Source organism: Leptinotarsa decemlineata, unplaced genomic scaffold (assembly GCF_025532065.1).
Source record: "Leptinotarsa decemlineata unplaced genomic scaffold, Ldec_3_MD MMD2_tig00026282_RagTag_RagTag, whole genome shotgun sequence".
Lineage (NCBI taxonomy): Eukaryota > Metazoa > Arthropoda > Insecta > Coleoptera > Chrysomelidae > Leptinotarsa > Leptinotarsa decemlineata.
Window position 1 is genome coordinate 7,301,862 of NW_027412668.1, and position 23,625 is coordinate 7,325,486.

General features: G+C 33.6%; 1 protein-coding gene across 1 annotated transcript; it reads left to right on the forward strand.

The window, feature by feature from the left end:
* Window positions 1–306: 306 nt before the first annotated feature.
* LOC111513387 (AT-rich interaction domain hat-trick) lies at window positions 307–20,826 on the forward strand. Its single transcript, XM_074179750.1, has 20 exons — window positions 307–452; window positions 510–649; window positions 720–830; window positions 884–1,043; window positions 2,810–2,978; window positions 3,032–3,250; window positions 4,329–4,524; window positions 4,613–4,974; window positions 5,038–5,392; window positions 7,755–8,143; window positions 8,274–8,554; window positions 8,760–8,944; window positions 9,003–10,277; window positions 10,473–10,853; window positions 10,914–11,357; window positions 12,194–12,457; window positions 12,516–12,652; window positions 14,531–14,919; window positions 16,181–16,321; window positions 18,488–20,826. Exons 2-20 carry the CDS (start codon window positions 647–649, stop codon window positions 18,523–18,525), a joined length of 5,499 nt encoding a protein of 1,832 aa, XP_074035851.1. The 5' UTR covers window positions 307–452; window positions 510–646; the 3' UTR covers window positions 18,526–20,826.
* The last annotated feature ends 2,799 nt before the right edge of the window (window positions 20,827–23,625 follow it).

Here is a 23,625-nt window from a genome sequence, read left to right on the forward strand (position 1 = left end):
TTTTCATGTTACTTGTTCATTAGTTTCTCATGCACCAAAACACTACTTTCAAAAATTAAACAACTGAAAACATAGCACATCACATTAATAATAATGATAATATTCCTTTATTTTATCATTTGAATGCGCAAAGGTTACATAAATGATTAAAAACGTCAATACACGTTCACATTCAGTAGTACGGATGTACAATTTATCATTGCATGTATCTATTTGTGGAACGAACTAACCTCGGTGTTAGAAAATGTTTTTTTATATTTGCAGTGTTGCCGAGATTATTTTCTCCGAACACCAGAAATTTGGCAATCTTGTTCCTTGTTCCAAGTTTTAGTGTAGTAACAAAATGTCATTGGAACGACCGCCTGAATGTCCTGATAATATTTGTTTTTGTAAGATTTATTAAATGCTTTCGACTCAAAATAATGTTTTTTCGATGGTATTTTGACTTGAAAGTAAGTTGAACTAAACAGATTTGTATTGAACATTAATGTGATAGACTGATCTCGTAGAAAGTAGCAAATGGAACATCATTGTTTATTGGAAAGTCCTAAAATCAGCTGAACGCAACTTTTATAATCTTATATGTGCAAGATTATCCATATGAACGACACACCTTCGTCAATACTATAATAGAATAACTGAAAATATGGTAAGTTTTCATTAGGTCATTTTCTTGGGTTATTAATATTTTACTGCACTGACTACTCATGAATTTTCAGCAAGCTGACGATCCTCCTTATCTTTCTGTTGGAACAGCAGTAAGTGCTAAGTATAAGGGTGCTTTTTGTGAAGCTAAAGTCAGCAAAGTTGTTCGAACTGTGAAATGCAAGGTTAGTAACAAAAGGAAAAACAGGAACTTCAATTCATTTGTTAATGTTTCTAGGTAACATACAAAATGGGACTAGGAAGTGCAACACTTAGTGATGAACAAATTAAAGGAACACTTAGAGTAGGACAACTAGTTCAAGCTAAGCATTCTGATCGGAAAGAGTTGGTAGATGCCACTGTCACTAAAATACAAGACTGCAGCCAGTACACTGTTGGTGAGTTTGATATTAAAAAAGACTTCACACTCCTTATCCTCTCAGGTAACCTGTAGTCATACATAGCAGAATGTGCCGTTCTGGAACTGTATCTGTGAACTATTTTTTGGAATATACTCTACGGTAGCCATTATGGCATACTGAAGATATTACAGTTGATTGGTCGATATTGAGATTGGCAAGATTCGCAAGATTTCCATCTTGATAGGTGTACCTGTACATCAGCTATATCTAATGATATATTAGATTCAGCTGTGCAGGATCTGTTTGCCTCTAGTTTGGGTGAATTATCATTCCAGCATAAGTGTTTGCTGATCTCTCTTCTCTATTCATATAAACTGTCTTTCGAATTTCAATAGTACTATAGGAACAGTGCTATCATTTAAGGTGACTCAATATGAAGTAGGGTTGAAAACAAAGTCGAAACAGATATAAAAAAATAGTTTTACTATCTCCATTCAGGTTTGCATCCAGTTCCAAACTATGACGGCCTTCAAACCCGAATGAAGATAGTAACGCTGGAAATCTTGGCCGCAAAAGCCTTAACCAGTTTATAAAAAAAATCATTAAAAATTGTGTTGATTGCTAAGAAAATATATACTCAATAAAGAAGTTCAACATATGAACTGTTTAGGAATTGAAATCAATAAAAACCTCAAGAAACATATTCATATAAATTCAAAAGTAAACAAAAATTATGTGCACTCCTTTACATTTAAATGTGTGATTTTTTGTTGTAACACATTCAGACTATTTTATATTTTATTATTTCTGTGAGAACTTTAAAACTATTATGATCCTAGTTTCTAACTTATAACCTATTATATATGCTATTTAAAATGAAATTAATAAATACATCAGTGATGATTAAGTTCAAAAGGGTAGATACTTAGACAAAGGTTAGCAAAACAAACAAATCTAGTCTCTGAACTATCCATAGATACAAGAGAAATAATGTTTGTTACACAGATACAAGACATAGCACAATGAATAGTGAATTCATATTCCACAAAAATACACAAAGCTCTCATGAGAAGCAAAATGAACTATGTTTAAAATATGTTTTTCCGTTAACCAGCTGTCGCACTCCTACGAACGACAACTCTCAGAAGCAAAACTTGTGCGAGTTTTGGACTAACGAGGTGTTACCTTTTAACGTGTGATTCCTAAATGGACACTTAAATAATATGAATACTCACCTGGAATCAAGAACGACAACCTTCTGCATTTGTCTGGCTAAGATTTCTGCCATTTTGAGGCGAGCTGGTTTGATCTTAAGATTAGAAAATAATGAAAGAATTCTAAAATCAGAACAAACATTTTAACAGAGTGGCCTGGGTAGAGCCTGCGGAGTTTGAGAGTATATATCAATATCTCATCTACTTTTCCTTTTGGACAGTATTAGCTTTACCTGAAGCAGAAAACTTCACCACAAAGTCATGTTAAGAATCATATGCGGGCCATGCTAATATTTAGGCGTCTCTCGGGCAGGCAGGTATGAGGAACTTTGACTACGGTAGGCCTCTTGCATGGGCCTATTTTTATTGAACCGTAGAAATCAAGACACATTCTTTGGCTACTCTGGTTGCACTCTTATCAAGTTGAGATCTTCATGTCAAGTTGATACGGCTCCTTTCAAGTTCCCCTCACTACTCCAAAAGAGTAGAGTAAAGTCGGTTCAGCAAGCATATTTTCATCAGTAACTTTGTTCTTCTTTGTTAATATTTCTTTAATCTCATAATTCATTGTTTTATACATTTCTATAGTATTTGACGATGGCGATATTACAACACTACGCCGAACTGCTTTATGCCTGAAAAGTGGAAGGCATTTCAACGAAAGTGAAACTCTGGATCAGCTTCCCCTCACACATCCAGAACACTTCGGAAATCCAGTTGTGGGAGGCAGAAGAGGAAGAAGAAGCAGACAAGCTAAGTAAGTTTAGCGTTTTCATCTACATGTGCAAATTATAACATATTGTGTTTTAGGGAAGACAGTAGTGATGGAGAAGTTGAAGAAGAGAATGAGCCAGACCTTGAAGCATATCTTCAAGACATAAAACGAGTTGTCAGTGTCGAGGCTTCGGACAAAAAGCGAGGTAAAGATAATTGGTTTCCTGGCCTTGTGGTCATACCGTCTGCCCAACCTACGGTGAGAATCAACATGAAAGACGAATATTTGATCAGGTCATTCAAAGATGGAAGATAGTAAGTAATACATTGAATGATTAAGTATATTATTAGTTATAAGGTTTAAGCACCAAAATCGTAGCAAGTCGATCCCTGATACAAATTTCATGTTTTGGATTGACTGAAAGATTTCCATTTACTTTTATTTAAATACATAATTACGACATTTAAAATTATGTTTAATCTATTTTAGTAAGATATTAAAAAAAGACTACATACTAATACAATGAAGATCCAATACTATTAAAAATGCGGATGGAATAGAGTCTTGAAAAATGACACATAATTACTACTTAAAGTTTGTCAAATATTCATAACTTTTATTAATTTTTTTTTTTTATTAGGTTCATTTGAAGTTATCAATATATTATTACCTCTAAAGCTTAACAAGTATTTTACCTGCAAAAATTAATGGAATTTTTAAAAACTTGTTCATAATTTTTTTTCTATCCATTTTAAATTGTCATCATACTTATTATTCAAATTATTACCTTTTTACAATAACTCTGTGTTGTTTTATTTCTGTAGAACATCACAATATACAATAAAAAGACATGATTACTTGAATATAAAGGTTGCATTTTGACAAAATGTTTTCTGAAGTTTGACATGCGAATTTTTTCTGGGACAAGTCCAAAATTGTAACATCGTGTCAAATATAAAGAGTCAAATTATTTGACAAGAAACGTTTTTGTACATGAAGAGGAACACAATGAATTGTTGGGTTTATATGAATTCTTAAATAATAATTTTGTACATGCACTTCATGCTTTTCTTAAGTAGTTTTTAACAATGAAGTGAAATTTTGTATAAACAAATAGAAATGGTTTACAGACATTTTAAAGAGGTAAAATCAAAAGTAACATTCATTTTCTTAAATTGTGTTATTAACTTGAAAGGTACAACTAGGAGATAGTTGATATATAAAATAATTTGTTGATATAATTGTATTGGTTTTCAGAATCCATATTTGAATAATATTATAACCTTGTTTGTTTTTGAATTTGTTGAAAATGTGCTAATTTAATAAAATTATTCAAAGAATTTCCACGGAAATAAATTGAAAAATTTCATAACTTTATAAAATATTCCTCAGTTATACAGTGCCGAAGAAAGAAGTCTCTGAGTTCAACAGACAAATAGCAGAAAAAGTTGAAAGCTCTGTTCTGGCCGAAGCTATTCAAAAAGCATTGAGATTCCTGGACCACAATGAACTTCCACCTCACTGGGAAAAAAGTTCGTTGTTTCATTCACATTCAATAGACAGTGAAAGTGACGAAAATTTCACTGACGTAAGTAGTAAATATGTTATTTTTCCGAAGTAATCCAAGTTTTTCTAAGCGCAAAAAGTAATTTGACTGATACTTCTATTTTATTTAGAGTTCAGATGATGAACCTAGCGAAGAGAAAGACCGATTCGTGGCACAGTTATACAAATTCATGGATGATGCTGGTACTCCTCTTAATAAAACACCTACAATTGCACACAGAGACATAGATTTGCATCGCCTTTTCCGAGCCGTTCAAAAACTAGGTGGTTACAACCGTGTCACCAACCAAAACAAATGGCGTACTGTTACAGCTCGTTTGCACTTACCTAATAACCAGAGTACTTTCAACCAGGTGAAAGGTGTGTATAAGAAATGTCTGTCTAGTTTCGAGACCTTCTATAGGACCTTGGGGGTCACCATGTTGAATCATACCAGGGAGCCGAAAAAAAGCAAAGGCAGGAGCTTGATCAGGTAGGTAATGATATTTTTGAGGGGGACGGTATTAATTTAATTCAAAGCGTATTATTTTAACAGAGACAAAGACAGAAACACTCCTATAAATAGCCCTGGACCTGAAAAGGAAGAAGAGCCTGCAGAAGAAAAAAAAGAGCCTCCAGCTCAACCGCAGACACCTGTCGAGCCCTTGAAATCAAAGAGGATTGAAAAGAGAAAAGCTATGGCTTTGGCTGCGGCGGCAGAAGTGAGCGATACTTGTTCTAGTGATACTACCGATCAATCGGATGCAGCCAAAGACCCTAATAGAACTAGAAGAGAGAGAACGGAGAGCAAGTCAGGTAAAGAAAGAAAGATTAAAGGGCCTACTGGAGAAAAAGTAAAAGCTATAGTGGATAAAATTGAAGAACATGTCAAAAAGGATGAGGAAGAAAAGGTGAGTGTAATCTCAATTCACAATTAAAACAATGAGTTTCAAATATTGAAAAGGTGTACATCATATAATATTTCCTCCACTCCCTGAAAAATTATTATCAATTGAATTACTACTGAAAACCTTATAACCTGCGAAAGTGTTGTTATCAACAGTTACAGTCAGCGACTATACTTGGTAAATAAATATTAATCGAAATTTTATTTAGAGAGAGGGAGAGAGAAATACGTTTATGCTTGAAGAAGCTATCGTATAGCGAAACACGTGTCGCGGTTTTTGTAAAATCCCTTTTATAGTGAAAATCATACAATAAACTGTATTGATTAGTTTTTTAATATGGATTTTCATCTATTATCGGCGTTCTATTCATTTATTGTCCTAAGAAAAAGTTCTTGTTGACAAACATTTTTGAATTATGTTAACGTAGTACCTAAAGTAGTACCTAAAATCTTATCTATATAATTGAATGTTAAATACATTTTTACACAGCGAATAAATGCTATAAAAATTATTATTTATTTTTTTAAATACATGTTTATATTATAGCGAAATACTATAGTAGATAGTATATAATATATATTATAGTATATACTATTTATAAAATATATTGCCTTTAAGTTGTCTATACCTCTCAGTGATCACTCTTTTTCAGAAATTCGGTCTGTAACTGGCTTACCGAAACTTAGTTTACGCAGAGGTCATATAGATAATATATTCCTTCATAAATTGATTAATTTTAGAATTAATTGTTCAACTCTTCTTGCCCAAGTAAATCTTCATGTTCCCTCTAGAAAAACACGAAATAATCTAACCTTTGCAATAGATTACCATAGGTGTAACTATGGAATGCATTCTCCTTTATCAAAAATAGTCACAAACGGGAATAATACAAAATTCGATCTCTTTCATATTTCCGAGGATATTCTTAGAAATAAGTTAAGATATACTTATTCTCAAATTGCAAGTATCTGCCATTTACTTTTATTCTCGCTTCATTTCAATTCTCTACTATAACTGTTCAAATTGTTATTAATTATAATTAAATTAGGTAAGATTAGTGTTAACAATCTGATATTTGTATAACTTATATTAAATGGGAGTTACCCGTGAATAAATAAATAAATAAATCTTATAATTTATAAAAAGAGTGGTCATTGTAAAATTCATCTAAATCATAATGGGCTTTATCAATTAAAATGTTGCTTAATTTTTTTCTGAAAATATATAAAGAATAACTCTTCAGGTGCATGGAAATTTTATTGTAAATCTTTATTCCATTGTATATCAATGAATCCTTTACCATCGTTGTTGTGGGCAGAGGAAGTCTGATCAAGTTAGCTTGTCGTTTATCACCAAGAGTAGAATGTTAGAATTCGTTGTTCAATGAATAATGGTTTGCAGTGTTCTTGGAACTTTGCCTAGCATACATACCGAACAGCTTGTTTCTATAAAACAAAAACAGTCTGCAGCATGCTTTTGCTGCATACTCCCCAGAAGGGAATGCCCTATCTTATACGTGTATCTACAAAGGCAAAGAGCAGATCTTGCAAAAGTTCCACCTAGTTCTCTTGAAACTGTCTTGATAACAAAACAGCCAGATGCGAGTTTTTCATTTAACTTAATAATATGATCCTCGAATTTAAGTTTATTATCTATGTGAACTCCTAAGAATTTGGAGGAAAATTTTACCTCGAAAATGTTGTTATTCAAACTAAACTAAGGAGTTCACATTTGATGGCGAGGAGATGGGTTTTATTAAAGTTTAATGAAATCTTGTTTGAGTCGCACCGGCTCTTTATTATTTCCATATCTTCAGTGGCATCTTGAGCTAGTTTTGTAGGATCTTCTCTCTGCCACAGCAATGTGGTGACATCTGCAAATAATGTGATGCTAGCAGTTCAGTTGTGTTATATCATTAATATACAACAAAAACAAGACGGGTCCTAGGATGGAACCTTGAGGGACACCTGCTTTGTTTTGAAATCTGATGATCTGTCAACTTGTGTTTCTGAAGTTACTGAGATTATTGAACATAAGTAATTTTTTGAAGAGGAATTTAAGAAAATTTTTATACATATTTTGGGGTATTTTCTCCATTGCAATTTTTTTCAGGTCATGGAAAGTGAAAATCCCCATAAAGATTAATGAAAAATAACAGGTTATTCTATCAGAAATATATATGTTTATTCCTTTTTTAGTAATGCGATCTACTAATGACAAATAATAGTTCAACAAAAGCTTTTGCCTCTAAAAATTGCGCCTACCGACAGTTAGGCCTGGTTAAGTTTTTATACAAAAGACTTATGACTGTGATATAATGAAATTGAAATAACAACCACAATTCATCTCCCAATTTTCGTTTTAGGTTCAATTCACACGCTCAAAATCACAAACAAAGATAAAAGAAGTTCCACCTGTCGCTGAAAAAAAGACTGAAAATAAACCAGTGAAAGACACTAAGCAGTCAGTTAAAATTATCAAGAAGGCGACACCAACACCGGCAACTGTAACGCCACCTGTGGATGAAGATAAAAAACGAACCAAGAAACGTGGTCCAGAGGACAAAACTATTCATCCTGAAGCTAGCACTAGCGGCACTACGACATCTGTCCAAGTTAACATTGGAGATAAACTTAAAGTATACTATGGCCCGACCCATGAGTCCAAAGTCACTTATGAGGCCAAAGTGATCGAAATCGATAAGGATCAAGCTGGAACTGTCTATTTGGTACACTATACAGGATGGAATAACAGGTGTGTTGGAGCGATTGTGATAATTAGTCCTCACTATTTCCTTTTTTTTTAAGTACCTTTGAAAAGAATGATGCGTTATCAAAACAAAATTTCTCCCAATAGTATAGTACTTCATAGTATCTTCTTCCAGATATGACGAATGGATTCAACCACAAAGAATAGCAGAGAATTTGAGTGCAGCTACCAAGGCAAAAAGGTCTAGGCTGTCTACGTCAAATATAGCAAGTACTAGCAAAGGTAACAATCCGAAATCTCCTGCTAAACGGGGCAGGCTCACCTCGGTTTCGGCACGATCGGCCACCACAGAGGCTCCCAGATCAACTTCTCCTTCCAGTGTTACTTCATCAAGTAGTAGAACCAAGAGCCCTGGAACTCCTGCGACCAGATCTATGGCTAGGCTGACCAGACAGGGTATGTCAATTTTTCTTTTCTGCAGAGTAAAGTAGCAATTGCAAATTTTTTGTGAGAATCATTTATGATAAAAATATTTACAGAAAACTTCACAGTTTACTTAAAAAAACATGTTGATTTTTACCATTGAGATAATCTTTAACTCAATATAACAAATTAAATCAAATTGTTATCTATTTTCAAAACGTTTCTTACAAAATTGCAGATTCTCTTAAACGGACAAGGAGAACATCTGCCCAAACTGATAACTCAAACCACACTGAATCTGAAAGTGAGGAAGAAATAGGTACGGGTAGCGAATCTGAACTTTCAAGGACTCGCAGTGGGGCCAAAATCGAGGAACCAGAAATTAAGACCTATAAGAGAAGACCACCTAAACCTCCTATATTGGTAGAAATGAAATATATTTTTTCCTTTCAATTCCTTTATACATTTTTGTCTTTTTCAGACGAAAATGGAGAAACGTAAAGATAAAGATGACGAAGACACAGAAAAAGAGGAAGAACCTGATAAACCGACAAGGAGATTAAGAAAAATCAAACGCTCTCCGGAAAAGTCTACTGAAGAGAGTGAAGACGAGACAAATCCTCCGAAGGGTCGCGATTTTGACCTCAATCAGATCAGGTTGGAACTAAAGGGTTTCAGCAAGGCTATCAAAGTCCCTACACTGGAATCTATAGACAAAGAAATGATATCCTCATCAGACGATTCTAACGAGCCTCCTTGTTTAGAGAAACTCGTTGAAATTGATGAAGAACCAGAAGAAGAGGAAGAAGAAAAGGAGGAAAAACCACTCGAGAAGTGTTCCAGCTCCGAGGATATTTACGAGTTCAAAGAACCGGAGCCTTTCGAATTTGAAAGCAGATCAAAACTAGGAGAAGACAAGAAACGTTTAATGCCGAGGATATTCGAGGATTTGGATAAGTCTCCGAAGAAAAGAAGCAACTCCAAAGCTTCTCCTGATAAGACTGAGAGCACGGAGAGTCCCGACAGGCGACCCTTCCGCAGATTACCTCTACCAAAACAGGAGGAGGATTCTGTAGAAGATTCTGATGAGGACGACGAAGAAGAAGAAGAAACGATCATCCCCATGTCTCCTCCCAGAGAAGAGGAGGATCCCTTCGACAAATTAGTAGAATCGCCTAGCTTCAACATCATCAAATCCATGGAAAAAGTAGTTGACAATAAGGACAAGGTTGTCAGGAATCTCTGTGAGGATTCGCTCAGCCTTTTCAGGGAGTTGCCAGAAACTATCGAAGACTATAGTGGGGATATGGAGCTATCGGATTGCGAATCCCAAACGGAAATATTCACCACCAGTCCAGAGAAAATGGCCAGAGAGGGGGTGGCAGTGGAGCTGTTTTCTGAAACATTTTCTAAGCCTTCTCCCGATTTCTCTAAGCCCTCGTCGCCCGAACACAATACGCTCGATTTGGAGTTTTCCTCTTCTGGCAAGACGAATGAATGCAAAATGAAAGACAGCGATGATGAAGATTCAATTCGAGAGCAAATTCAACGAGTGATTGCACAGAGTTCCTCAACTGATGAGGATAGCAATGATGTTCTCATAATGTCAGTTCCCTCAACCAGTTTTCAGCCACAGATGAAGGATGTGGAACCTGTCCCGACGATGGCTGGTATACTCACCATGAATATCATGGATGTTCCAGCCCCTAAACAAGTGACGGAAGAAGTTCCCAATGAAGCAAGTGAAATGGAAGAGGTGAGCTTACTGTTCAATTTTGTTACTTTGAGTTTTACATGCAGTGTGTTCAATTTGAATTTTCATATATGTGATTCTGACAGTCAGCTACACACATTTCTGGCATCACCAGGCCTGTACAGTCAGTTTCATTTAATTTGTTTTGAACTTCAACTCCCGTCAATGTTACTGTTTTACATATATGATTATTTACAGGAAAAGGAAATAACACCCTCTATTATTGTGGAAAAATCTGCATTCACCAGCGAAAAGTCTATATTTATTGTGGAAAAACCTCCAGTTACTGTGGAAAAGCTTCCAATAATTTCTCCTGCTTTACAAGAAACCGACAGTTCGCTGCTAGAATCCATAGTATCACAACCACCGATATCCCTAGATATCAAGTTAGAAGAAACAGCAAAAGAACTGAGTAACATCAAGACTGGCACAAAAATTGCTGATTCTATTCTACAAAAGTTAAATTCTATCAAAAATGAAATGGAAAGTAAGCAGTCTCCAAAAAAGGAAGAACAGGAAGAAGAGGAGGAAGTTGAAGATGTAAAGGAGGAGAAAAAGATTGATTTCAAGTTTGAATTGGTAAGCGAGTTGAACATTGAAATTTTGTTGGCACTGTTATTAAGGCTGCATTTTTATTAGGCAACTACAGTTTCTAAGGAGGAGCCACCACCAGAAACGAAGGTGCCTGTTGAAGAAGAACCTGTTGTAGTGATAGAAGAGAAGCTGGAAGATGAGGAGGAAGTAGAAGAAGAGGCAGAGGAAATTCCTTTGCCTCACATAGAAGAACCAGTAAAGGAACGGTCACCCAGTCCAAAATATGATGAACCTCCTGATCCGAAGAAGAGGAAAAAGTCTTTGGGGAAATCTTTCATTGAAGAAACTGACTCGGACAGTAGCGATTCTGAACAACTAGTTATTGCGAGATCAGACGAAGATTCACAAACTAACTCTATGGACATGAAACTTCCATTAGATCCTAAGGAGAGTGACAGCAGCAATATGTTCACACAACTACAAACCACTGATGATTCTCAGTCTCAAGAGGAAAGGAATTTCAATTTTGATGTTAAGGATGCTGAAAAGGTATGTGTAACAGTTGCCGATAAAAACTGTGTTTTATCTTTATAAACCTGCAAATCTTATTAAGGAGAACAAAATTTAGGCTAATAGGCTGTGGTGTAAAGTAACTTATAGTAATGATAATAAAGTATTTATTGTCATAATTTACAAAGACATTTACACACAAATGGACCAAGTATATTTAAAATTATATTAAGCATTCTCAAAAAACAAGGAGACCAATCAGAAGCACCCAGCAGAAGTGCAGACTAATCAGGAGCGAGCATTGTCATGGACAGTCCACGTTCACCAACTCAAACTAGTATAAATAGTTTCATAAACTACACCTCACGATTTGATCTCCACAAATTTTATTTGAAAAATATACCACAAGTTTCGCTAACACAGTGCTTCTTCAACATTGATTTAAATATTCAACAGTGATTTGAATATTCAAATCACTGTTGAAGAAGCTACTGTGACATATTTTTCAAATAAATTGTTAGGTGTAGTTTATGAAATTACTATGGATCTTCATCAAGTAGCAGACGAAATGTAATAAACTACAAGTTCTTCTTGACCATGCTCTTCCAGACCAAATTGTGTTTTCTCTTTAATTGTCACTCTACCCTATCAAGTCTATGTTCTTGTACTGCAGATCAGACTCTAGAATAACTTGAATTCAATGGAATTCCAAGTGACATGATTGCAAACTTATTGCGCATTATCTACTTTCAACTTCGTTTTTCTCTCATTGTGGACCCACTTCTGACACCATATTTTTGTTAAGTTATAAGTAATTTCATCACTTTAAAATTTACTCGCTATGATATGAATTTATTATTGAAAATCTTGTTAAGATAAAGGAACCTACTCCTCCTCCTCCTCCACCTGTCAAAGAGGAAGAGAAAATAGAAGAGGCGGAGCCTCCAAAAGAAGAGGAACCTGATCCGCACTTACATTCTCTATTGCTCTGCGAGGAAGAAATCCCACGTAGTCCAGCGCCCCCTAGCGAGTGTCCCAGCGCCGAGGAACCGAAGCCGGTATTGAAATCTGTGCTGGAAATGCCTTTCGCAAGTGCACCCGGTACAAGCAACAGCAAGATAATGATTTTGGATCAAAAGGTAGATGATTTTTAGTAATTGAGTGTTGAGAGAAATTGTTGAACCATTTATTTGTTAGGTACTCCAACGTAATTCTCCACCCGTTTTGGAAATGCCTCTGGAAAGGGAAAACTGCAGAGTGGAGGCATCTACCGTTTTGGACAATACGCCACCCACCACTCCTGAGAGTACCATCAGCAACTTGTCTCCTAGAGAGTGAGTGATAGTAATGTATTTTTTTTTAACCATCTGGTTTTCATTAGTTTCTTTTTCATATTTTCATCGTAAATCATAAAATAGTGCTGAAAAACAAATATTTGGATCGAATTCATGAAGTAATAATTGTGAAACTTTTTGCGAAGTACTTGTTACAGAGAGATCACGAACTGATATAAATGTACTAGAACATAAATGTTTCGAAATGAAATTTTCACAGTAATCAGTTCGTTATGTATGCTGATGACACAACTTTATTGATAACTCAGGAAAATATTAAAGCCCCAGTTAATAAAGCATCTGATGAAATAAAAAGAACCCAAAAGGGGTTCTCAGACAATGGTTTCTTGTTAAATGAAAGAAAAACTGTGCTTTTACGTTTCAATCATTCAAGAACCACTCCAGATCACAGTTTACTAGTAACGTCAATTAATGGATCCATTCAACAACTAGAGGAGACAAAATTTTTATGTTTGAAGATAACAGAAAATCTCAGATGGAACAAGCATATTCCTACTCCTACTCTTAATGGTAATAAGAGTTATAATACAAGAAATTCCCTTCAGTTGGAAGTGCCAACACACAGATTAGTTGTATCTGAATCATGTCCCAGGCTTATGGCCATTAAATTATACAATAAACTTCCAAGTACAATAAAAAATCTGGCTCTAAAACCATATAACTATTAAATCAAAGAGTTGCTCTTGGATAAATCCTATTATTTTCTCAAAGAATATATAGATGATAACTTATGACCCTGTACATGTGTAACATTTTAGGAAGATTATAATACAATGCTGTTACACAAATAACAGATTATTTTTGGTTTTGACTATTATATAGTATGCACATGTCCAACATTTTAATAATGATGCTGTTGCACAAATAGCAGATTATTTTAGGTTTTGACATACTCAATGTCATCTATAGATGATCAAACTCAATAAATATTATTACTAGAAATCTTTCAAAAATGTTCATCGGGGAATTTGATGAAGAAAATTGCAACCCTTGGTTGATTGTAGACATTTCGAGATCGATAATCGGTAATCAACCTATAACAGATCTGTATAATCGGTATATTTGATTAGTGCGTTCAAGTAACACTTTTTTGTGAGATCCTTACTAAACAGTTTACAAAATCGCAACACGTGTTTCACTGTGCAGTAGCTTCCTCAGGCATGTTAATATTCATTAAATTCTACCTAATTAGTGCTTTATATAATATGACGATTTCAATTATGTTACATATGTACTTAATCACTATTAATTTTACCTGAGTTTGGGTAATAACTAATTGAAAATTTGAACATTTATAAAAGGAATTTTAAAAACTAAATGAATGAACATGCAATAAACTAATCACTGATATCCACATTGGGAAAGGGATTTAATAGAGGGAAAGAATTCATTTAAATTTGTATTCACCAGAAATATGAACTCAAAATTATGAATCATTCAAAATCAGTAGAGCAAAAGTTTTGAAGGAAAAAAAAACTCTCCACGGTCAAAGCGACCGTGGAGAGTTGAAATTTTTGAAAGGGTACAAAATTAAAACGTGGAAAAATTTTTAATCAGGCATTTTTATAAATTTCTCTATGCAACTCTATTTTTTTTAAATTCCTCGGAAAATGTTAAATTTGACAGGTCCAGACTAGCAACTAAAGTGGGACTAATATTCAGTCATCTTTCAAGCACAAACTAAGCAAAATCAAATTTCAATTATATATCTATTGATAAAAAAAGACCTGTATGGTAAGGGCTTTTTATATAAATATTTGTTGGCTACAGTACGTTCATTCCGTAAAATATAAAATAATATATAAAAATGGAATCACATACCCTTTTTCAATAGTAAAACTTAAATTTTTCTTTTAGCGAAATTGGCGGATTATCTCCCAATGCTGGTGACAATGAAAGCTGCAAATCTAACGATATTGAACCTGAATACCCCAGACAAAGAACATCATCTATTAAGGTGTCTCCCTACAGTGAAGAAGATACTCAAATGACTGGCGAGGGAACTTTGAAGAAATTGAAAGATCTCGTGCCGGCTTCTTGCAGGAAACGGCGAAAATCTTTAAGAAATTCCGACGACACGATGCCGAGTATCAAGAGGTGTAAGAAATCGCATAACAGATCGAGGCACAACAGTGATAGCGATGACACGTCGGAACATTCGAACACAGGCAGTACTAAGATACCATCATATGATAGATCAAACAGATCACCGAGGCCTTCCAAGTACAATTTCTTTGTTGAATTTGGTGAGTTCATTTGTTTTTGAGGTAAAACAATGCAACACTTTTCTTTTTACAAATTTTCCTTTCATTATTATTAGTTTATTGGTCCCAATCAACAATAACAAAAATCTCAACAAATAATCATAAAGTTATATTTTTTTCATGTTGTTTTTTATTTTGGTCAAGGAAGTTAGTAGGTGACCTGTTCTCAATTGTTATTCCATGAAAGTATAATGATTTTATTTCAAAATCAGTTTTAATTGTTCCAGTTGGGTTTGCCTAGTATCATGCTTACAAGTATCTGACTTCAAATGACAAAATTCACAGAGAAAATTTCTGCAGTCAACAAAAAACCTAACTAGGAAAAAATTAGGTTATGTACGACTCTCTTGCTCATTCTTCAAACTGTTATGAACTAAAAATGTTTTCAGTTCTTTCTTAAGTTTGTTGAAGCATGGTAAAAAGCATCCACTAAGTCTATTCCCACTACTTTCATTCATAAATTCACAAAGTTCTCGGTGACCTCGAAACGAAGTGTGGAGCCAATTTCGTTCTTTCACCATAGGCGTGTGCTCATATAAAAACGAAATTAAGGGTTATAGAATATTTTATGGTAAATCAATTATAACCTACTACAAAAACTAAAAACAATAATAACACCAGCGAATGAACTAAACACAATATCAATTTCCGACCGTTTACTAATCCGATGTCCGTGGTACCGTAAAATCCTTCGATACTACAGCACTAAACGCGTTGGATGATAGTATCATCCTGAGAGTGGTTGAAGGTCCCCAGCAATTCGGGTGGATCACTGGTTGTATTATTCTACTGTGATTGGAGTTTGTCTGTGTTTTGACACAAGAAGGTAGACACTTAAAAAACTTTGATCCAGCATATGAAGAAGTTTTTTCATATAAACACTGTACTGTACCATTGCGAAGTCATCTCAATGTCATTTTCATTTTTCCTTGCGTATATTAGATAATTGTGTATGTAAAGAGTCAGAACTGTTAACTGTTAATATACCACTTTTTGTGAAAGTTGGCTTTCAGGATTCACTCCACTTCAAGTCGAAAATCAAATGTATTAATCCATTTTGTAAAATAAAAATTGATTGATATCACTACTACTTCCCCATAAAGATATATTTTACAATAAGAGAGAGTTGATCAAGGCGTAATATATGTCTAATAAATTAATTTAAAAATCTCTCACAAAACCATTTTCCCTTCACTCTCTTTCTATTGGAGTCTTCGTATCTCATTGTAGTCGTCTTTTCCAGATCCCAGTTTGGACAGTGGTCAACGCATAGCAGTTCTACAGCAGAAACTGTCGGAACTGAGGAAAACTTACGCTGACGTAAAAGCGGAGCTTGCAGCAGTAGAAAGGAGAAGGAAAAAAATCAGGCGAAGAGAAAGAGAGGGTGAGTTTAAAATCCGGAAAATCATTTGCAAAAAGAATTGATGACAAAATCTGAGCAAAACTGAAACATTAAGTCGAATGATACATGTCGGAAGAAAATCTCACTTTAGAAGAGAAGATACAAGTGAGATTGACTTCAGATATAACAATACTAACCGGATTTTTCGTAATTCCTCAAGAGAGGTTTTGTCATATTTCTGAAGACAGTTTCCATTGGCATATTATTTGTTGATTGTGACTTCATAAATATTTCAGAAGCCTTTTAGATAAATTTGAAAATGTTCACTGGAACTGGACGTCTCCGAAACTAATGGTTATGAAAAAGCTGTGAGCTTATGTAAGGTTATGATTTAAATTTGGTAAGATTGTTAGGCAGTTATGTTTCAAATTCAATAAAATCATTATAAACGTATACATGTATTTCTAAGAAATATCTAATAAAAGATTTAAGAAAATGACTTCAATACATTTTGTTAAAAATTTAATATTGTGTTTGTACTAAAAAAACAATACAGAATTGAAGTGTTCCTATTAGTTATTGAAAAAAATATATATAACGTGAATAAAAAACATTTTAACAATAATAATTTGTATTCAAAATATTATCAACATGCCGCCCTATCGCATCAAGCAAGCACAAATATTGTGAAAATAAGTTATCCCATGGGTGTACCTGAACATATAGTGCATATATATATATATATATATATATATATATATATATATACAGATTTTTACTAGATTTTACGAATTACTAGATTTTTTTTTTTTTTTAATTCGAGTATCATTCAGAATTTTCCCACTTGACATTGTCAGCCAAAATTTTTATTAACTGTCATTCATTAATGTTTTTCTATCTGTTTTTGAACCATTTTATATTTTATTCTCACGTTAGTAAGTTCTCCATATTTATATATTTTTTACAAGATATATAATCTTATTATTGTAGTTGTCCTGACGAAGGTGTGAAATATACCGAAAGCTTGACATATAACAAAGAGTTTTCTTTGTAACAGCCCAGCTATTGACTGCAACCTCACGAATTAAATCGATTTATATATATATATATATATATATATATATATATATATATATATATATATATATATATATATATATATATTGAGGAGAAGGTAATCGTTGCTGACTAGTTAGGAATGGAACTAACAAATAATGGGGCTGAGCAGCAAATGAAAGAGTACTCTTTAAAGTTTGTCCAAGCTTTCGGAAATTTAATAAATTGTTTCCATCATCAGGGATGCTACAATATGATGGTGTAAGTAATATTAATATATAATTATGAGTGGTTAGACTTACAACTTTTTGAGGATGTTTCATACGGTGGTCATGTAAAATATTGGACACAACATGATGGATGAACATTGATACAATACATATATATATATATATATATATATATATATATATATATATATATATATATATATATATATATATATATATATATATATATTACAATGTAGGTTTTCACGGATGGTAGAATATGATGTGTTGTTCTTCCGGGTGTTCATCCGTTGGGTACTATTCGATAGTCGACGTTTCGCTATCATCTCAGATGGCATTATCAAGACGAGTTACTGCTTCGCTTCGAGAGGTTACACCTCTCGAAGGTGTAACCTCTCGAAGCGTATTCGATTTTATTGATCTAAATAATTGAGCCATATATTATTTTCATGGAAGAGAGATCTAAGAGTGAAACCTACTATTTTTAATGCTCTAGAAGTAACATTTGGGGTTTGAATGACAGTTTTGGGTCACGAAAGATTCCTAAATATTTGATTGTATTTGTCGTTTTCAGTTCCTATTGCTTGATTTTATATAGACTATTCATGGGATTTTTGTTTCGGAAAAAACAAAAGTTATGAAATTTGTCTATATTCAATTGCAATAAGCTCATATCACATCAGCGTACAAAATTAAATGAGTACTGTAATAATTCAGTATTACATGAGACATGAATAACTTTGTACATTTTCAGATCATCAGCAAAAAAAATTGCACATGTTTCAGTATTTATTCTTGAAGAGTATATAATGAAATTATCGTTTTCAGTTAGTCATGTTAATACAAACATAATCAAACACTCCTGTGATATAAAATTATTCAGCTCGTATTTTTTCAACAAAGTTATCAATGGTTTTTTCAGCATTGAAGGCAGCTAAGCAGGAAATGGCGTGTGCTTGATCTTGTGCGCCTTCTCAAAGCTCTTCCACCCGTAAAGTTGTTAGTTGACTCGAAAAAGTGGTTACAGAAATTTTTTATTTTTTACAAAGCCATCTACACAAAAGGACTTTGAATAGTGAAAAAGTTTTATATTTATTGAGTTGTTTAGAAAATTATGTAAAACTAATTAATTGTATAATGGAAAGTGAACAATTGAGAAATCTTTGGAAGCTTTAGTATATAGTGCAAGAGTAAATTTGTTGAAATGAACAGTTATTTGCGGATTCTGAACTGATTGACGAATAGGAAATATCAGTAATAGAAAGTTTCATAGATTAGATAATTACAAAACTTTTAGTTTGTAAATAAGGTTTTCAACCAGTTCAGGAACAAGCTCAAGTGTTTCCACTGCAATGTACCAGGTACCTGAATAATAAAACTGAAAAACTCTTTCCATGATAATAATTGAGCAATTTTCACAAATAAAATGATTATTCTAGACGTGTTTCGCTAACACCGTAGCGGTAGTATAAATATTTTATTCATGAAAATTGCTCAATTATTATAATGGATAGTGTTAATAATTCATTGCTCATAGCTGAATCTAATATCTCTTTTGGGGAAAAAAACCATTCGCCTTTCTTTCCACTTCTCCAGTTTTTATACAAAAAATGTTGGAAATTTCCAAAGTGATTTTTGTATAATTCATATGTAATTCATCTCCATATGAAAGTTATTGTTTGGAAAGTGATTTTTCATTTGTATAATCCAATGTTCATGTGAAAGTGATTGTCTGAGAGGGTTTTTCTCGTTTTTGAAAATAACTTCTATGCATGATCTACACACCTTTGTTAGAAAGTTTATTTTGCACTAGACTGCTTTTTTCCTTTATTCGGAATTATCCACATTTTTAGTTTAAATATGAAGAAGTAGAAAACCAAAAAGCTTTTTTTCCTAAAAAAAATATATCCCTTTCAATCTCTTATTCCTTCAAAAGATTATTATTCTATAAAAACGGTAACTTATTCGTACCTGATATACTGCATATTGAATATTAAGGAAAATCTGTTTTCACTACAGATTCATCTGTTGATGTATTTCTTTCATTAATCTCCTACTAATAACCAGATAGTTGTGTATTGTATTTTTACCTTGTACTCACGAGCTATTTTTTATCATAGCTTCCAAAAAGTCTCAACTTTATTTGACTGATGTTTGTAGAAGGTGATTCCCAATCGAAGAAGACACAAATGTAAAATTGACATTCATTATTGAGACATTTTAATTTTTTTGGGGTGAACTTTTAAAAAATTTGACTTGTTACCAGGCTTCTTGGATTTCCTCGAAATGTTGATCCAGTATACCAGTAACAGTTTTTAAATTAGACTCGATTAGGATTCATCCTCTATCACTCTTTATTATTATTGAATATGAATTATGAAACAAGTTGATAACATTTAATTTTCCATCTGGTGATGGACAGAGAGATTTTTCCACGACAAAAACACAATTATAGTACAAATTTTGAATCTTAATGTTATATTTTTGGGATACTCGATGGAAATTTTCCTTGTCGCAGGAGAAATCTTCTGTACATTTTATACAGGGTGCTGCATCAGTCTTTCAATATAACTAAATCGTTGGCCAAACAATTACTTATATATATTTGGTATAAAATGGAAGCTTTTTTTGAGATGTTACATTGGGACATGAAAGTTGGACCCTCCATTTTCAAAATCTTATCCCCTCCTATCTGACCGAAGAAGTTGTGGCAAAAAATAAATCGTATGGGACAATGTCTAGAAAAATAATTTGATTGAAAATATTCCACAGAATTGATTGTTGTTAAAATGTCTTGTAGCGCTTTTTATATCAAATTTTATTAACAGTAATTATACGCATTATTTATAGTTTGTTATTGTTGTAGATTTTTTATAATAGTTGTTATTTTATTGAATTATTTGCACTCATTAATAACGCGAATGCATCGCCCTGTATATGACAGATCATTTTTGATTCGACTTTCATACTATACAATGTATATAAAACGCAAAACTGGAGACTATATTCATTTATAAGTTTGTATCTATTTATTGTAATTTGTAAATATAACTCATGTGGATTTTGGGTCCCTAAATGTTCTATTGAAATTTTTTGTCTTTATTATTATGACATGATTTTTTGTATTTAGTAATATCACGTACTACTCTAATTGAATTTGTGCTATTATATTTTAAGTCATCTGCGAATTAAACATAATATTCCAGAAGTGAGGCAATATTTTCACTGATTTTATTTATTTAGAATAAATCATTGAAGGAAGGTCGCATTTTGATTAAACTTTTCTTAGAATAAAATTATCAAGTGTTGTGTTATTAGCTGAGTTATGTTGACTTTTTGAAGCACGAAGTCGGGCCATACTAACACGGCCAGTGTTGCCAAGCCATTTTCATGTGAGGTAGATTTAATAATTGTTATAGAGAAAATTGGGTTATCGGTGGATTTTCAACTCCCAAACAGAGGCCAACCAGGAGATTCTGCAAAAACATTAGGCCTGTCAACACTGAATACGGCGCTCCTCTCATGCGATTTCTTCTTCATCTGCAGTGGACTGATTCGCAACACCCTGCAATCTAATTGCATTAGACTTTGTTCTGAAAAATTCAATATTCTCGCTTGTGGCATTGTAAATATCACTGTAATGGATGTCTCGATAGTTATTATGCTATTCTTGGCGGAGATAAATCCAACAAATCAAAAATTATTGAAATCGATCCAGTCGTTCTTGACACGGTTTTGTGTATTAGATGTATTCAAAACTAATAGATGAATTAGAAGTGAAGCAATTGAATTTCCTCCAAAATCCACAAAATTAACTCGCCAAGACTTCTTTCTTGATTGGTAACCCCAATAATATATGATCTAGAGTTGAAAATGGTTTTTAGACTTTGGTGCAAAGTGAAAAAAAATTATATCACAATTTTTCTTTGTAAGGTACTTCAATAGATTTCTGTCATACAAATATCAGGCAGATGGATATGGTGAAAGTTTACTGTTATTGTTGTTCTTTGGGCGTCTTTACGCTCCCGAAGAAACCATTGTATAGCGAAACACGTGTTGCGTTTCTTTAAAACTGTTTAGTGAAAATCTCACAATAAAGTATTTTTTGAATACATCTATTGATATTTCTTTGAAAACGACGTTGGCCAGGCAATCACTGTCAACGACGAGCACTATAGGTCGATTAATACCAACTTCTGAACACCAACAACATGTGGTTTCAACAGGACGGCCACATTGGATATGAGACTTGAGGTCATGATCTTCTCAAGTGGAAGTGATATGAACTGGCCACCGAGATCGTGCAATTTGACCCCGTTAGAGTTTTTTTTTGTGGGGATTTCTCAAGTCGCAGGTACATGCGAATAAGCCACAAACCACTGCGGTTCTCAAAGCCAACATAATCCATGCCATCGTTCAAGTTTTCGGATGCGCTCCAACCAGAGAAGCCGTGGCCGACATTTGAACGATAGCATCAATAGGTTTTTCAGACGAATAAAATTTTTTAATGATATCTCACACATACTTTGTTTAAATTAAATTTAAAGATAGGAAGCGTTTAATGAGAGGCCCTATATATAAAAAAAAATTAACAAAATTAGATGTGACTGAACTACCCTACTGTATTCTACTTCTTTCCATAATAGCCCTAGTTTTTTCAGAAAGGTTCAACGTTTTCTACTACATTTCCTTCAAAATATGCTATCACAGTCATCTGGTAAATGCCTGAAAATATCACTCAAATTGCTAATGGGAAGTAGCAGTATGTATGAAATTGATGTGACCAAAATAATTTTTCAATAATTGTACAGACATTCAAAATAAATTGATCTCATGTATACTTGAAACACTAACTTCAATGATGGGTTTTAACAGATCTAAATAAAAAACCTCACAATGATTTAGCAAGGAGACATTATCTGAAATTCAATAAAATTATTAGTCACTTGATTACTTCATCAACACAAACTGAATATATAATTTTAATAACACATATCCATGTCAACACTGAAATATAAGCACAAAATGTCATGTAGAACTGTCATAAGATTATGTTGCCTTCAAAGAGTCTCGAAATAAAATGAAGATTTTCCATGAAGTTGATCAAAATACATACTTTACTTGCAGCAAACGGAATATCTATCCTATTTGGAATCAGTCTTATAGTAACAGGAACTATCAAATGGATAGAAGATATTTTCGAGGCATTCGAACAAGACTTGAAAAACTCAGAGGAGTGGTGTTTATTCTTAGGTTCCTTCACAGTAGGCAACTCCCTATTAGGAATTGTTGCGGTGTTTACAAGCGGAACACCCACGAGGTGGTTGCGGTGGCTACACTACGCATCTACTTTCATAATAATTTGCAGTCTTATCGCCTGCGCAGATATGTCAACACATATTCAACAGTCCTTAGAGGAACAGATGAAAATTCACTATGCTGAGCATACCATCTTTAAATCTGAAGTGGACAAGATGCAAAGAACTCTTCAATGTTGTGGGTTCACATCCCAGGCAGATCCAGAAATACAAAGAGGAAATTTACTTATTGAGAGCTGCTGTCCCGAAAAAGTCAGGGAATGTACGAAGTCCGAGGCTTATGAAAGCAACTGTTCCAGTAAAGTTTTACGTATCTGCCCTTTCAGTAGAACCATCACTGTCTTAGCTCTTCTCACGGCATTTTCCCTTATCGCACTCCTTATAGGTATTTTAATCTTAAAGTGTGAGCTCAAAATAACCAGGCAGGAAAACTCTATCACGGAGGACTTGATGGAAGATTTGGATCTCACGGACTTTGCTGGTTCAATTGCTCCCAGTCGTAATGAAAGGCATGATTTATTCACATAATAAGTATATCATCATATATCAAGTAACACTGTGGTATTGAATTTCAAAAAAAAATCAATTATTGTATGAAGCACACTTCATATCATTTCAAAATACTCCATTGAACGTGAAGAAATTTTTGCCATACAAAACTATAAAAATTAATGACACTTTCAGTACCAAATCAATTTTTTCGATCTCTTGATACATTTTTCAGTTTAAGAAAATATAAACT